Source organism: Rutidosis leptorrhynchoides, chromosome 4 (genome assembly GCF_046630445.1).
Source record: "Rutidosis leptorrhynchoides isolate AG116_Rl617_1_P2 chromosome 4, CSIRO_AGI_Rlap_v1, whole genome shotgun sequence".
Classification (NCBI taxonomy): Eukaryota; Viridiplantae; Streptophyta; class Magnoliopsida; order Asterales; family Asteraceae; genus Rutidosis; species Rutidosis leptorrhynchoides.
Window position 1 is genome coordinate 620,379,611 of NC_092336.1, and position 16,691 is coordinate 620,396,301.

Here is a 16,691-nt window from a genome sequence, read left to right on the forward strand (position 1 = left end):
ATAATGTTGAGAACCAACCGAACTGGGCCAATAGCATCAACAAAATCTGGCCAATGTTTGTTTTGAGAATTTAACCACCCCAATGAGCAAACTCGGGTTTCTATAACTGTTTGTGACTCACTAACTACAATGTAATTAAACCATATTTTGGAAGTGATCGGATGCCAGAGCACCTAATTAGTCCAGCCGATTTTCAGTGATCAAACTGATAACAACTTGCAAGAAACACTTGCAACCAAGTTAATTAAGCATTACAGTGCAGTTTTGAACAACATTCGTACAACATAAACGTTAAATTATTTAAACATGTGGTTACAGTTACAATTACAATTACAATGCAGTTTTATTACATCAAGATGTTGATGCATATATCCTTCTCTGCACTTAAAAATTATACATACTTGCCTTCCATCATTATTTTTCCATAAAATGTAGGCGGTCACTTCGGCGATTTCAATGCAAAATCATTTACCTGATCCATCAACTTTAAGTAAATTACATTAAATTCAAAACTGAAAGAATGTTCGTGAAGCCTGATACGTACTGAAATGTTCAAGCTTGTACCACATGATCATGGTTGTCTTCATCACTTTGGGTTTGGGTTTGAAGTTGCTTCTCTGCTACCATTTCTGCATGCTGCTCGAGATACTCGCTGCTGTTCATCTCTGTCAACCTGTATTCACATATTAAACTTTAACGTTTGAACATCAAACCTATGACATCAGCTTTTTGAGCTTAAAAGTCAAAGGTGTATCTCAAACAAATACGTTTAACCATTAAATCAGTTCATGTATTATTCAATAATACCTGCTAATAGTGCGGTCTTTAGCAAATCCTAGCTCATTGTCGACACAAAGGTCATAATCGTCATTTTTCCTTGACCTGGATGAAGTTCTAGGAGCCCTACTTTGAGCATCAGCGATGGTCACAATCCTTTCAAATAGTTGGAAAGGAGTCCCTTCGGCAGTACACATCAACCTCGCCTTATTCTCGTACATCACCTGCATGTATGTGTAGTTTGACCATTAAAAGTCAGCTCTTTTTGACTAAATAAATATATAACCCATATGTTACAAATAGAGAAGAGAATTAAAGAAACTAACATCAACTAAAGTGACAAATCGATAGGCTGCAGTTCTGTTGTGGAGCCCAAATATTGGCACATCATCTAACGCCAATGTATGATAATTCTCTGTCATTACAAATTTTAATTATTAACTACTTTACAAGAACACGACTATTGGGGTCAACCAGTAATTATCAACTACAAACTGAATGAATGTGGGGAAAATTAATTTTAACATTAACATTTTTTTTCAATTTACAGTATTGTTAAACAGTATTGCTTGACCACAAAAAGTCAACATGTACCTTTTAAATGGAAATAAAACTAGGTTGCAACACCATGAATCCAAATCTTAAACATAATGCAGAACAAATCTTCATTAAATTCAAAATTAATTATTGACTTACTACATAAGCCAAAATAGTCAGCAGCACCTAGAGGTTTGTCACATAGTTCCTCAAAAGGAAAGTACGCACATCCGTTCCCACCAAGTGGTACCTAATCATTGAACACGAGAACGATAATAAGTGACTACCAAATATGACGTATTAAAAACAAAAAGTTTATTAGGTGTTGCAATGACCAATTCACTTATGAATGGGCCGATCTGGGTCTTTTTTTTAATCACGAGTTGACAAATAAAAAGATTTCTAAAATGATCAAACTGGTTGGAAGTCCCCGGAAGTCTACTTTTCATGTATACAACCTCCTAACTAGTTTCTATCCCAAAAAATATATTAATACAGCAACATTCTGGTTATCGTAATAAAACTTAACGCAATTGTAATTGGAAAAAACTGTGAGAGTGTTAGTTAGTCAACCCAACTCGCTCATTTTGACCCACCGCTCATCTCCTGGACCTGCTCATCTTATTATGATTTACAGTATTTTCATATGGCTGCAAATACCTGTAGTTTTCTGCCCATAACAACTTCTGCTACCTGGGGCTGAGCTGTATGTTCCCCAACTAACTCTTTAAATTTTTGCTTTAAAAAGTCAGACGAATCATTATTTACGAAGTAGAAACCTTCTTCAGCCTACAATTTAAAATAAAACAGAAAACAAATCAAACCATGTTTCATCTAGTCTTTATACCATCCTCCTTTTTACATTTTTCACAAAAGAAACTAAATTTATATTTATATAGGAGTAACTTATATATCTTAAACAGGGAAAGTAGAAAGCGTTAGCAATTTACCGAGGTCCTTTTTCTGTAATCTATGGATGAACCGATTTCATGTACTACACATCTTTCCTGCATCCACAAAACAAAAATATGATAATTATGAAAAAAATAAATATTAGAACACGTAAGTAGTGGCGCATTTCAAGCTAGTTATGGTTAATCTCTGATGGGTACAATGGGTAAACAAGAAATAATTGGCTAAAAGGAAAAAGTCAAACAGGTTAAAGATCAGCCCAATCCAATCAAGCCCATTGAAACCATCTAAGCACAGTGGCGATTCCAGAAACGAAATTCAATGGGGTCCTGATTTTTTTCAATACTAAATATATTTGAAAATTATTTTAGTGGCTATTTACCTTTAAAAAAGTACAAATTAAAAATATATAATGGGGTCCGACTAGTTAAATTTAGTGGTATCTTATACAGTTTAAAAAAAAAAGCTATAAATTCGAAAAATATGTGGTGTCCTGTAGTTAAATTTAGTGGCTAACTATATATATTTTTTTGGGTATTTTCTACACAAAATTTTCAAACTAGTGGTGTCCCGTGACCCCAAGGGCCAACCCTTAGATTCGCCCCCGTCTAAACATGTACCTGTTTTGACCTGTTCCTAGCCCAACCGACCTACTCAGTTTGTCACCTCTACACACAAACATTTGACCTTACCTTTAGTGTGGCAATAAATGGTAAAAAAAGATCTCTTTGCAACCCACGTTCATAGAGATTGTCTGGGGCACGGTTTGACGTAGCAACAAGTATCTATACTTCCATCACAAACAGAAGGAAAAAACGTTCAGCTTTGTTTAATTTACTCAAACATTTTTCTTCTTAAAAATATGTAAATGTATAAAAAATGTAAATCACTTACAGCACCATTGCTAAAAAGATGACTAAATAATCGGTTTAGGATCAATGCATCAGCTACATCATTAACCTATTGATATCATAATAGATGAATAATCAAAGAATGGCCGGTAAATAAATCATAAAACAAACCCAGGTCACAAATTTTCAAATATTATCACATTCATATTCATATTGGGTGTTGATAAATGTATATATAAAACATACCATGAACTCATCTAGGCATAATAAAATGGATTCATCGGATATCTCTCCTGCAACAACTTCAAGGGGATCAGCTACACCTCTATGCTTCTGCATTAACAAAACACACCACATTATCAAATTATACATGATTGTTGTAGCCCATACAGCTATTTCGTTCATACGCATCGAATTCGTAATTAGTATAAACAGCAAATATTGTGTCGAGTTAGCAACGAAGATAAAAGAAGCGACATACTTGTAAGCGACTATGGACAGTCAACATGAAGTCATGAAAATGTATCCTTTTTTTCCTCCAAGTGCAAGGCCTGATACATAGTATGCATGAAGATGCTAAACGAAAGTGATATTCCGTATTACAATTTCTAAAAAGTATATAATATATTAAGATGCTTACAGTTGGTCATAAAATAAATCCATCAGCATTGTTTTTCCGGTACCAACTCCTCCGTAAAGATAGAGTCCTTTCACTGGTGAGACTGTAGACTGTGGTATGAGACGAGACCATAACCACCTACTCCTGCAATTCAACTAATATACTCAGTAACTGAATAAAAAATTCAGATCAAATTGACTTTCGAAAGTCAAATAGGATCTAAATTGTGTTATGTGGTTAAATTATGTCAAATTTATTGATAAAACAGTTATTGCAACGTCTTTTATGTAATATGATGCTGTTCAGGACTTTTGTTTTGGAGCTGATAATCTGAATCAGTTAGGTTAGGATAATAATGATACTTGCCTCCCAGCTTTCCCAGAATCAGAATAACGATCCAAACGACATGCATCAGCTGATTTAACAAGCTCATCATAAAGTCGTTGAATTTCTTTTAATGTGCCTATCTACAAGACCATAAAAGATCACAGCTTTTATATAATCAACATCATTTAAAAGTGTCTAGAAAATTTAAAAACAAGCAAACATGTTACTAATTACCTGCGAATTATCACCGTCGTCAAGATCACCAGCTTCGATTCTACGTTCATATTCCACAAGAGGCCCTGCTCTGTTCTCCCCTGTAATACATACAACATGCTCATATAGTCATATCCAATATTTACCTCAAATCAAAAACCATATATAAATATGTGAAATAATTCAAGAACCTTTAGAGCTCACTTCAGAAGCACTGGAAGATATAGCTCTAGAAAACGTATAGAAAGGTCGTCCGCATTTACAAGTATCATAAGCAAAATTATCTAAAGTCCCATTATTTATATTTGATAACAACAATCTTTTTTCTACCCCGGTCACATATTTAACACCGTGATGTCTAAAAGCCGAGCGTATTAGCCCAGAAGATTTTACAAAAGCCCTCCTCATCCTCAATCCAGTTCTTTAAATTTGATTTACAGATTGCACCAAAGCAATGAAAGTAAGCCTCGGGGAGAGAATCACAATAATCCTGAACAGCATCATATCATATTTAGAATTAGAATAAAAAACATTGAAATAACTATTTTACCAAAAAAATAGGCATAATTTAAACACATAACACACATTTAGATCATATTTGACTTTCAAAAGTCAAATTGATCGGCTTCTTGATTAATAATCCACAATCTTGTTTGCATGAATCAATCTTGGAAGTTATCTAAGTTCCTATGGTAATAACTTACGAATTTTACAAAAATAACAAAAAAAAAATTCAATAGTTGATCAATGTAAATTGATATGATACCCAATAAGAACATGCAAAAGTCAAACTTTTCTTCTGTTGTCTTTACTTTTAGAATATCCCATCACCAAAAATACAGTAAAATAAGATTTATAGATAAATTAATACATAAAAGTAAAGAACAAACCTGAATTCGGATCAAGAAAAGTATACAAATTTCAAAAACTGCAACCCAGATAATATAATTCGATTGAAGTCTGCAAGAAACTGTCTTTAGAAGATAAAAGCAATATCAGTGATTGTATGATTTATCCAAAATTGGATAAATAGATAAGGTTCAGATGCAATTTAATCTGAATGATGAGAAAATATATATAAGGAACCCTAAAGTTATGGAAGGCCTTTGAAAACCTACTTTGTTGGAAACAGACCATGAATGGGATCCGGGACTATTATGCTTCTTCGTATTTTACGCCGTTGGAGGAATTATCACAAAATGGCCCCTCTACTATTATTTACTTGTAAACTTACCCCCTGAACAAAAAGTTCGTAACCAGAAGAAACACATAATACAGCTCTTATCAATTCACGTGGTTCTATAATGAAATTGAATTTTTTTTAAGTAGTTAACCCACATGTCCACCTAGTGGCGGAACTTGAACCCGATCACAGGCAGTGAGTACAAAACATATTAAATTTTTCATTGACAGCAGCGTCAAACACTAATAAAAAACCTTATTTTTTAGAGAAAATAGAAAAATCCTTTTTAGAGTGAATTTTTATTTTTTCGAAATCAAGTTGGAGCGGGCGCCCCGCCCTGTCCCTACTATCTTCCGCCCCTGCATCCACCTATTTCTAACACTAATATATATACCAGAGCAAAACTTGAACTCTCAACCTCAAAATTGTAAGAGAAACTCAATACCGTCAAGTTATTGGCTCTTTAATATAATGAAAGTGATTGTATATATTATTTCAACCATTTTAAGTGGCATGTGTTTTTATGTAATAAAACATTTATAAGCCTTTTTGAAATTTTGTATAAAAAACCCAAAAGAAAAGTAATACCCTTTGTTGAATATTTTATAGGCATATGAAAATCATTTTCCATGTATATAACACACTTATTTTAGCTTTTATTAATTTAGTAACCTCAAAAAAAAAAAAAAATTCAAATAATAATATTTTTCATATAAAATTTATACAATAGCAGCAAACTACACCAATCATACTTGATTAAAGAAGAAATATATATACAAATGCATGTAGTTTATGTTCTTAAACATGAGGATTTCACATGAACCGAATCATCATGGTTGATATTTAAAAGCATAAACATGTTTTTGTTGGGATTTTTCCTGTTAATCTAACTATATCTGCCTTCTCCTTAACCTTAATCACTTCTTTTTGTCTATTTTCCTCAGCCTGTGCTCTTGCTCCTTCAGCAATTTGATCAATCATCTCAATCTCATTCTTGTATTTTTGCAAAGCTCGAGCCCTTGTCGTATCCTTCTCGTCCTGTAACAAAATTATATAACTTACATATAACCGAGTTTCGTAAGCAGTTATATATAACTCATTCGAAATTTGATAAACAAGACCTTTTTTCTTGATAACTTCTTCTTTGCTTTCACCTTCTTTTCGTTCTCCCACTCGAGTATTTTGGCATTAATCTTATTGTACCTGATATTCATTCATCTTATAATTATGCCAACAAGTTATGCATCAAATCTGATACGTACACAATCTTTCAGTTAAGAAATAAGATGTATAAATTGAGTATACCGTTGTGTGATTTTTTCCATCTCAGTTCTCTCCCAGATATCCGCTTTTGTGTCTTCAAGTCTTGGTTCAGAACGTTTTCTGTTGGCTTCGGTTTCGGAAAATGTGGGTTGATTGGTTGGTGTCTGAGCACCACTACTTATCGGTTGATCTCTCGTGTCAAAAGAAGTTGAAGTCTTTTTAAAGGATGGTGTTTTGATTCCAGTGTTTGCTGGAGAATTAGCCCTTTGGGGCATATTTTCTGGTAGCTCTGTGAAGCCAAAACGTGAAAACTAATTTGATTCTAACAAGTAATTGGGTCAGCCCACTACACTGGGCTCAATTACCATTATTTTCCAACGGTATGGTAAATAACGTAAGTTTTTTTTTTTTTTTTTTTTTTTTTTTTTTTTAAGCGCCCAAGATTTGAATGTGGGGCGTCTGGGTATGAAAGGCGCATGCCAATCATCCAGGCACCTGGGAACTTGTTATATTATTAAGAAAACTTATGTATTTACGTAATCGAAAAATGGGGTTTGAAAAGTCTAAATTGGCGGACAATGAACGGTGTTAACTTTATTTTTTCTAAATGAATATATAGATAATAATATAACTAATAATTGTATATCATAATATCTTTTGTAGATGTAGAAGAAGCAGACTTAATCTTCAAAAGCTATCAACATATCTTTTGTAGATAAAGCTTTTTGTACCTGAGAATTTGATGGAGGGCAATCTAGGGGTTGATATGGGAACTGTATCATCTTCCTTGTTCTTCATCTTATTCCTTGGAGAAGAAGAAATTATACTTTCTTGTTTCCTCTTAGATTTGGTCAAACTATCACCACGTCGAGTTCGTCTTGATCTTCTTTGTTCTTCAACTGAATTAATGGCATATGTTGCTGCTGCAACTGCTGTTTGAAACTCATCACTCTCCATGTAATCAGAATCATTTTCATACGCCATTTGACGTGAAGAAGACTGTCCTCTATACCAATTTTGACTTCTTCTGCTCACTACAAAACAGTTAAATGGCAACGAACCACGCTTAAATCCTTAAGAAGCTAAAACATTACATTGTTAAAACCGGGACTTTTGTCGTGATATTGAATTACCATACGTCCATACCTCCTCTAAATGATAGCGATTTTTGGGATGGTAATTTTCGGCCTTTATCTCGTGACATTTCCCCTTCGTTCGCCTCCTCTGTGCCAGCAAACTTGACCCTAACAAAATCAGTATACGTTCAAGCGAAAAGTTCTTCGTAGAAAATTGAATAATAGAAAGGGAAAAATTGAGATTCTCACTTCATGTTCTTTATCATATTGTCCATGTTTCAATGTGAACTTTATTGCCTCTAATATTATTCTTGAGAAATACTACAATTTATGAACTTGTAAATGTTTATTTGAAGGAAGGATCCACAATGGAATAAAGCAAGGTTTTGCATGTAAACTTTGGGTGTGGATTATTTAAAAATGTGTTGAAAAAGAATTCCTTTCTTGATGCTGGGTATTCTTATTTTGATGAAGGTATCCAGGTTATTGGCAAAGCTTGATAATCTGATTAAGAACCTGGGGCCTGGGAAACAAGACAAACTTCTAAAGGACTCATTGTGAATATAATAGAAAATAGAGGATGATAATTGTAAGTGTATGAATCGGATCTGTAGACGGCTTCGAAATAAACATGGTCGCGTACAAGAAATGCTGAGACATGAGTGTTGGAGGATTGGACCATGATTGCGACACCTGACCACGTGCTACTTGGGTGGGCAAAGCATAATTTTATTCCGTACCAAAAATCATTGAGGTTAACATAATTAATTAACATTAAAATTTAAATTTAAAATTTAAAATTTAAAATTAACACTAAGTTAACATAATGAATAATAATATCAACGTCAACGGAAAATGATATTTCCACTCACTATTTACATAGATGCACTCTCATCGTGTACAAATATTGAGACATATAAGACAAGTAGTTGTTGGATAATATGAATAGGTTTATCACAGTAGTGAGTGGAAATATCAAAGTCTACGTATTTAATAAGCATGTATTTGACTATACACTTTAAAGACTTATGTGTTTGAATGTACACCAGCCGAGCCGAGCCAAGCCCAAGCTCGGCTCGTTTGAATTTTATAGAGCTCGAACTCGACTAGGGATGAATTTCGGGGTTTGCAAAGTGTGCAATTACACAGGGTCCACGGTCTCAAAGGGCCAAAAATACAACCCAAAATTATATTATACGCTTCATCTATTTACAAGGTTTCAAAAATATTACATATTTTAAAGTATAATTGAACTTATTCTTATATATGTGAAAAAAAATTGTATACAAAAAGACCTCATTTTGCTTATTGAACAGATCCCTTATATTAACTGGACGACCCTTCACTTGAGCTCAACTCGGTTCGAACCTAATAGTTTAAGCTCGAGCTCGGCTGGTTTGATATGTAACAACCTTGAGCTCGGCTCAAGCTCAACTTGTTAGTTATATAATTTTTTTCTTTATATTATTTATTTTTTTATATTTAAAATTCATTATTTTTGTAATTTTCATCAACGTAATAAGATTTACTATTATTCTGTTAGTTATTATTAATATATAACTATCTATTAATTTTATTTAAAAATTAATATTTGGTGTATATAAATGAAAAGTTCTTTTAGGCTCATTGGCTCGTTTAATAAACGAGCTTCAAATTAAGTTCAAGCTTGTACTCGAGCTCGTTTGGGATCGACTCGAACCGAGCTTTTAACGAGTCGAGTTCGAGTAACTCGCGAGTGGATCGACTCATTTGCAACCATGTATGTGTCTGTGACGATGGCAAGGTTGTAAATAGCCTCAACTTCGAAGTAAAGTGGCAAACTGTTTTTTCATTTTTTTTTTTACAAACTTTTTTTCAACCTTGTTTTCTACCTCACAACGAAGCGCGAATATATATTACTTGTTTATAACAAATCAATGATAGAGGAATTAATAATAGGGTTAACGCTACCAAATAGTTTTATACTTTTATTTTTGTTCTAATGCACGCTATATACTTAGAAAAATACCAGTGTACGTTAACAATTTCAAAAAGTGTTCTAATGTAGGCTATTGGTGACCGATTACTCGCGTGTGAAGTCCCTGAAGCTAACGTACGTTAATATTTAGGCATTTTTTGATACGATTTCTTCATGAAAGTTGTTCTAATTCCATCACCTAACACTCGTGAACTAAAATCAAGACCTGAAAATTCGAGAAACGATCCAACTGAATTGTTGACCAAAATTTCATAAACTTTGACTTTTCGATCTGCTCATAGATGAATTTTAACTCGATCTGATGCAACACGAAGCTTGAAGGAGTAATCGGGGACCTGAAACTCTAATCAATTCGATCTATGAATGCTTCTTGTTAACGTTTGTTAACACGAGGGACTGCGCACGCAAGTAATCGGTCACCAATATCGTATATTATGTGACGTGTATTTTTCGGGATATTTAGCCGACATTGGAACAAAAATAAAAGTATAAAGCTATTTAATAGACTTAACCATTAATCATAACATGAAAATGAATGTATACTATCAAGATATTAGAAATTGCAGCGACTTAATATGATAGATCTAATAATCAACTTGATTATATAATATCGTCGACTGTTAGACCTTACAATCTTAAAACAACAATAATCTAAAACTTAATTCACACTCAATACATAAAAATTGATTTTCAAAATTACTGTATCACATAACCCTAAAGACCAAATCAATTTTAAGAATATCCTCATTCATAATCAATGAGCAATCACACATAGAAAGTATGGAAACGATTGAAAATCAGTCATTACCTTGATATTAAATACGAAACCTCCGATCAAAAAGTTCAATTCTTCTCATAAAAACAAACAAAGTGGTAGATATATGATATGCATAAAAAACCAAAAAAAAATATAATACACATATATGTTGAAAATGTTGAGTCTATAAATACCGTACAATTAGAGATGTCCATGTGTGTGATTTAGCTAGTAACTATAAGAAGGTTACTATATCAAGTATAAATACTAACCACTCCATCTTAGTCATCTGAGCCCTCTACATACCACACAAAGTAAAACACACCGGAAGCACACACTCACCATTATTCTCTCCCAAACTTTCTAACTACACAAATTAGGAACATACTCACAACGTTCAAAAAGCTACGGAATCTATTATAATCGTTCAATTATGAATTATTAATCATTTATTTACAATAAGATTCATAGTGTTCTTCATATTCATTGCCATGAACATGTCCAGTACAAGTACATAGATATCAAACGCTACGAATTAAGCATATTTGAGATTACATAAACAATTCAAACCTTGTCATTGTAGCCAAAACCATTAGATCATTCACCATTGTTTTCACCTTCGCATAAAACTTTGCCGTATTTCATCATTTTTAACGACTCTTTACTAATAGTCAAGGTCGGTGTTCATGGTTTTAAAAATGATAAACACATTTTAGAACGAGTTTTATTGGCGTGTATGTGGTGCAAGGCGACAATGTAAATTATATAATAATTTAATTTAATTTGATTTTTGCGACCGCTAGTTATTGAGAATGATAGTCCAATTACAGGTTTTTAACAACATACGAGTTCGGATCAATTAGACAGAAGAGTAAACCCAATGAATCAAAGATAAATCAACATTATTGAATAAACGTCGAGATTACATAATTGATTTAAACAGATAAACATTATTCACTGGAATCGCCAAACAACTCTACCAAATTAGAATTTACATTCTTAATCCTAAAACACAATGAACAACTTATTTACATCTGCACACAGAGGCGCTTTTGACCCATACGGATGAGTATCCTTCGTATATGCCTCAGTTTTATGGTTAGTCATAAACTAGGTGGACATCTAGAATCTGGAATATGCATCAAGACTTAAGAGATAATGTATATACTATGTATATATATTTCTATTTTCAGTTTTTTTTTTTTTTTTTTAATATTAAAAATTAAAATTAAAACTAGTTTTATTGTTCTACCTACAAAACCCAAAGACCCCTTGAACATTGTTTATATCAAAAATTGATCGCCGGTATCACCGAGTCTCAACTCAACGCTGGTAAGCAAACCAAAGCTCAGCTCAATAGTATCTCTTCCCCAATTCAGACTCCACCTAGACCTAGGGTTTATTCTTCTATTTTGACTTAGTCAAATCAAATCCAATAAATGGCAAATCAAGGTGCCAAGAAACGAAGGGATGAAAACACTCGCCATATCAACAATCTCTTTCGTATCATCATCGCCTGCAATGTAATTACCTCTCATACTTTATATATTATGCAATTGTTCGATTTCTTAATTGTCTAGTATATAATCATAAGATCGACGTCATTGGTAATCAATTGATCCAGTTATTGATAATTGATAATGTTGATTACTGTTTTTTAATTGAATATAAGTCGATTATTAACTCCTGGTTGTATACATACAAGGTCTTATATAAGGGTGTGGTGCTTTTATGCGTGTTATATGTAGGTCATTTATCTGTTGTTAAGGGCAGGGGTGTTCTACTCCACTTTCACATGGCTGCATTGGGTCGGCCTGATACTGACTTCAGCAGCCTACTATCTTTGCTATCAACAACTAGCATCAATGGCAAAGCCTACCTATACAGATGATGGGGACCTTTTAGATGGTGGATTTGATATGAGTACTGGTGGAGCTTGTGGGTATGCATTCTTTTTTGTTCCATATATTTTGAAGTGATTGTTAGATCGGGCCACTAAAGTAATCTTTAGTTGGTAGTGTTTAAGAGTTCTCATTAATTTGTTTGATCCAACAAACTGCCGACCCATGTGGAATCGGCTATTTGGTTTTTGAAAATGATTCTTGATTTGAATTCGGATTTTCGATTAGGGACTACCCGGAACCCGGTAAGTTATTCAATGCATATTTTTCTAAGTTTGATATGTAGAATTTGTAGGCTTACTGAAGGGCCATTGGCCTAGCTTTGTTGTGGTGACCCCTCCAACCAAGAGGTTGTGGGTTCAACTCCAGGGGTGAACATGTATATATTTGTGGAAAAATTTGTGTGGATGTGTGAGTTTGCCTTTAGAAAAGAGAATTTCACTTTTGTAGGCTTATGTGGATTTAAAGTTAAATTTCCATGAATTATTTTCCTTGAAGATATAAATTCTCCCTTCTCCATGAACTTAAAGTTTGCTGTTTCCTAATTTTAATGAATCGCATGTTGCTATCTGATCGAATTAATCACTCTCCATTGCGTTTGAATATCATATTATTACCCTTTACTAGTTTCATTCTTGCTCTTATCTCCATCTTAAAGTTCATTAAAAAATGAGAGATTTTACTTTTGAATTTTGATTTATGTGTTCACCATATATTATTGTCTTTAGCTTACTTTCCTATATTATATTAATAGAATGGTTATGGGTTACTGGGTGAGGAATATTCAAATGAAACCAAATTTTAAGTTAGATTCAAGGGACCAATCAGAGTGCGACACGTGGCGCGATAATCACATGTGATTGAAAAAAAAAAATAAAAAAAAAATATATATAATTTTTTTTTCAAAAAAAAAAATTTTCCGAAATTTTTTTTTTCAAATTTTTTTTTTTAATGTGATTCTGCATGCCAATCCAATCACATGTGATTGAAATTTTTTTTTTTTTTAGTAAAATGACGATTTTCAGTTAATTTGTGCTAAAACCTTTAAACACCAAGTTTTTCATCAAATCACCGAATTAAAGTCTGAAATTTTGAAGATATGATCACGAAACGCTAACAAACTGATATGATCACGAAACGCTAACAAACTTGATCAAATCACCAAATTAAAGTCGCTTTCCGGTTGAAATTTTTTTTTGAAAAAAAAAAATTTGAATTTTTTTTTGAAAAAAAAAATTTGAATTTTTTTTTTCCAATCACATGTGATTAGATTTGACATGCAGAATCACATGTGATTGTGTTTTACAATCACTGTGATTGGGCTTTACAATCACATGTGATTGAATTTGAAATGCTAAATTTAAAAAAAAAATAAAAAAAAATCTCAAAAAAAACAAATTAAAAAAAAAAAATTCAAAATAAAAATTATTTAAAAAAAAAATTATAATTTTTTTTTCAATCACATGTGATTGTTGCGCCACATGTCGCGCTCTGATTGGTTCGTTGGATTTCAAGCAAATTATTGGATTCAAGGGATTACAACTCGTTACTGGGTTTACTCCTAGATTGGATGTCAATTTGGATTAGCTATTTGAATCTATATAGAAGTTTTTAAACCTATTCCATGGAGGGTGCAACACAGTTCCTTTTTTATTTTTGTGTTTTTCAGTAACTTCCGGTTTATGGGAGCTCACCTTATTAAACCGGTCGTTTATTCGGTTGGTTTTGATTAGTTTTGGTATTGGCCCGTTTTAATTATTTAAGAAAACCGATTAACTAAAAGAGCGATACCTGACAAATTGAACCCCCAAACTGCAATTGCATGGTTGAACTCATAGTTTTGTTAATTGATCATAGTCCTTTTTTTTTTTTTTTGGTAGATTTAATGGCGTTAATAGAATGATAACCTTTATACCTTCTATATTAGTGAGTCAATTATTGTCTAATAACTCATTTAAGACAACATAACGTTTAAACTTTGGTTATGCTACGTTTCTTTGAACAACTGGTTACACACTTATACACGGAAAGTCGATTGGTTTATCCAGTTGATTACAGAAACTCAAGAAGATGCACTTCATTGAGTTGACAGATTTATGTAATTTATGGTATCATCTAATTATCAGTCTTGGTCTTGTTCATGTTATGCTGCAGATACCTTCATGATGTTATTTACATAACCTGCTTTGTGCAACTCATGTCTATCATCTCTGGGAAGTTTTGGTGGATATATGCTGTGGTAAGATCCTTGTTGTACTTGTCTTTCTATTCATAAATGTGAATATGCTGAAAGCTGTTTTATGAACACAGTAATACATTGCTTTAGCCCGGACTTGTTTCCTTTATCGTTTGAATTAAAAATGTAATATGGAAGGAAGAAGTAGTGGTTTTTGTGATAGGCAACACAGAAATAACTCATAGTTACACGATTCAGTCTTGAAGCAAGCTTAAGAATACTGCCGATTTTTATATGTAGTAATTCAGTTGTCTGTTACTGTCTGTGCTGGAAAAACTTGTCTGCTTTAGGTCCCAAAAAGCAGCATTTTAGTTATCGGAAGACCCGTTTAAAGTAACCTCTTTGCCCATCAGTAATAATTACAAATCTATGTAAATAATAACCAGTCCCTAAGATTCCCGTATGTTGTCATTATCAAGACTACTGATCTCTTATCATTCATTAAATTACATAGCTACAACTACGTGTACAATATGTTCAAAGAGTTAGAAATGCGTAATAATATTGTTAATCAAAGAGTCTGGAAGTATTTGTGGTTGGAGCCTAAGATTATCAAGTAATGATTTTTGTTTCTTTTTGCAGATACCAGCATATGCTGTGTTTAAGGGATGGGGTCTAATCAAGGGATTTCTCCCTCAAGGTGGCGAGGTAATTCTCTCACTTAAGTTCACCTCTTTTCGCTTATAACAATTTATTTGAATCCTATTATGAAATTGTAGACTTGTCAATTTCACCCCATTTATTTATCAATGGGAATCTGGGTTATGGTTTATTCCAAACAGGTCAAACATGTCAAATGCCCTTTTAAGTGTATCTTTAATGCATACAAACTTGGATTATCATTCATAATAATATGTTTTGTCCTATCAATTTTGGTACTAATTATTTTTATAAAATCAAGAGTTAGTTTGAACAAACTGTGTTCCATCCAGTCAATCTAACCAACCAATGTTAACCTGTTACTCATTCTGCCCGACCCACTCATTTTGCCACCATTACGGAGTTGGCGCGGTATGTATGACTCTCACTAGTTTACACAAATATCCAGGGCATTGAGGAGGATGAAAAGACCCGAAAGAAAAGAGAGAAAATGGAAAAGAAAGCCTCGAGAGGAAAATTTGTTAAAGCTAAAGGTCGATAATTTCAGACTTTGTAACATCTTTCTTTGTCATCCGAGTATTTAGTCTCATTGTAATGATCTACCCATATGTAATCGTGTTAGACTTATGGGCTAGAAATTCATATACTAGTTTTTTAAATTTGAGCTTATTCCCGCATTTAAGTGCTTGGAAGTGAATACTAAAGACACGTGTCATCTGCAGTCCACATTGTTTTCCCAATGAGGTTAGCTGGTGTAAAACTTTCTAGTAGAAGGCCTTGGGTTTAGTTAAATGCATCAAATTTGTTCACTCAGATTTCACATGATGGAGACTGAACACAACTTCATGGTCAAATCTTGTTCCAATAAACAGTCATTTGTACTTTGTTGTACGTTTTTGTGTGGGTTTCTGTTATAAGTTAAACTAATCAGATACTACTACTACTACATGGGTCTCATGTACTGTCATGTTCACCAGGTTCAAATGAATTTCTTACCTCTCCTAGATTCCTAGTAAAAGTAATAGTAAGATGAACACTGTAACTTACTCTCTTGTAACTCAATATCTCACGCTTTCTCCTAAACAAGATAAACGTAACGAATCATTCGTTTTCTTTGTCTATTTAACTCTTCTATTTTTATAATCACATTACGTTGACGAAAGACGTTTCATGTTAATGTTTGTTTACACTGATTTCACTATTTTTAAATTTTATTCTAACTTAAGCACTCCCCTTTTTAGTTTCCCATACACTACAGTTAACAGGCGATAGTTTGTTAATTGTCATTTGTGACTTATTTAACATTAAGATTGTATCACCGAGGCATTGCCTGAGTGGTATAAGCTTTGGGTTGGATCTGAGTCCTAGTTGGCGCAAGTTCGAGTCCAGGGGTGGTTTTCTTGAGGATTTTGTTGTGGTGAATAAAGGTGCATGCCCTAAGCCACTCGGTTTAATCCAAAG

The 16,691-nt window shown here is 33.2% G+C and overlaps 3 protein-coding genes across 6 annotated transcripts; 1 reads left to right on the plus strand and 2 right to left on the minus strand.

The window, feature by feature from the left end:
• Positions 1 to 230: 230 nt before the first annotated feature.
• LOC139904124 (uncharacterized) lies at positions 231 to 5,363 on the minus strand. 4 transcript variants are annotated; one of them, XM_071886057.1, is made up of 16 exons: positions 5,127 to 5,363; positions 4,428 to 4,726; positions 4,258 to 4,337; positions 4,063 to 4,163; positions 3,718 to 3,840; positions 3,559 to 3,628; positions 3,324 to 3,410; positions 3,121 to 3,186; positions 2,919 to 3,011; positions 2,265 to 2,321; positions 1,975 to 2,103; positions 1,474 to 1,564; positions 1,104 to 1,192; positions 808 to 1,001; positions 545 to 673; positions 231 to 484 (listed from the first exon to the last, which is right to left on the minus strand). In XM_071886057.1, the coding sequence occupies exons 2-15, from the start codon at positions 4,642 to 4,644 to the stop codon at positions 553 to 555; spliced, it is 1,518 nt and encodes a 505-aa protein (XP_071742158.1). In that variant the 5' UTR covers positions 4,645 to 4,726; positions 5,127 to 5,363; the 3' UTR covers positions 231 to 484; positions 545 to 552. The 4 variants fall into 4 exon arrangements, with proteins under 4 accessions (XP_071742158.1, XP_071742156.1, XP_071742155.1 ...); XM_071886055.1 differs by having other exon boundaries at positions 232 to 472; positions 565 to 673; XM_071886054.1 differs by having other exon boundaries at positions 232 to 484; positions 565 to 673.
• An 899-nt stretch (positions 5,364 to 6,262) lies between these two features.
• On the minus strand, positions 6,263 to 7,666 carry LOC139843068 (uncharacterized). Its single transcript, XM_071833148.1, has 4 exons — positions 7,414 to 7,666; positions 6,725 to 6,971; positions 6,541 to 6,622; positions 6,263 to 6,457 (listed from the first exon to the last, which is right to left on the minus strand). Exons 1-4 carry the CDS (start codon positions 7,664 to 7,666, stop codon positions 6,263 to 6,265), a joined length of 777 nt encoding a protein of 258 aa, XP_071689249.1.
• Positions 7,667 to 11,735: 4,069 nt separating this feature from the next.
• On the plus strand, positions 11,736 to 16,234 carry LOC139904125 (uncharacterized). Its single transcript, XM_071886058.1, has 5 exons — positions 11,736 to 12,016; positions 12,242 to 12,435; positions 14,549 to 14,633; positions 15,213 to 15,278; positions 15,679 to 16,234. The coding sequence occupies exons 1-5, from the start codon at positions 11,933 to 11,935 to the stop codon at positions 15,769 to 15,771; spliced, it is 522 nt and encodes a 173-aa protein (XP_071742159.1). The 5' UTR covers positions 11,736 to 11,932; the 3' UTR covers positions 15,772 to 16,234.
• Positions 16,235 to 16,691: the final 457 nt, after the last annotated feature.

Bases quoted from the DNA above. Each gene is read 5' to 3' on its own strand.
- LOC139904124 (XM_071886054.1), bottom strand. From the start codon at position 4,644: ATGAGGAGGGCTTTTGTAAAATCTTCTGGGCTAATACGCTCGGCTTTT. The intron at 4,164-4,257 runs GTAATTAGTAAC...ATGGTCTTGTAG, and splicing joins ACGACGGTGATAATTCGCAG to ATAGGCACATTAAAAGAAAT. The intron at 674-807 runs GTATTATTGAAT...ATGTGAATACAG, and splicing joins AAAGACCGCACTATTAGCAG to GTTGACAGAGATGAACAGCA.
- LOC139843068 (XM_071833148.1), bottom strand. From the start codon at position 7,666: ATGGCGTATGAAAATGATTCTGATTACATGGAGAGTGATGAGTTTCAA. The intron at 6,972-7,413 runs GTACAAAAAGCT...TTGGCTTCACAG, and splicing joins GCCCTCCATCAAATTCTCAG to AGCTACCAGAAAATATGCCC. The intron at 6,458-6,540 runs GTCTTGTTTATC...ATTTTGTTACAG, and splicing joins AGAAGTTATCAAGAAAAAAG to GACGAGAAGGATACGACAAG.
- LOC139904125 (XM_071886058.1), top strand. From the start codon at position 11,933: ATGGCAAATCAAGGTGCCAAGAAACGAAGGGATGAAAACACTCGCCAT. The intron at 12,017-12,241 runs GTAATTACCTCT...TGTTATATGTAG, and splicing joins GTATCATCATCGCCTGCAAT to GTCATTTATCTGTTGTTAAG. The intron at 14,634-15,212 runs GTAAGATCCTTG...TTCTTTTTGCAG, and splicing joins TTTGGTGGATATATGCTGTG to ATACCAGCATATGCTGTGTT.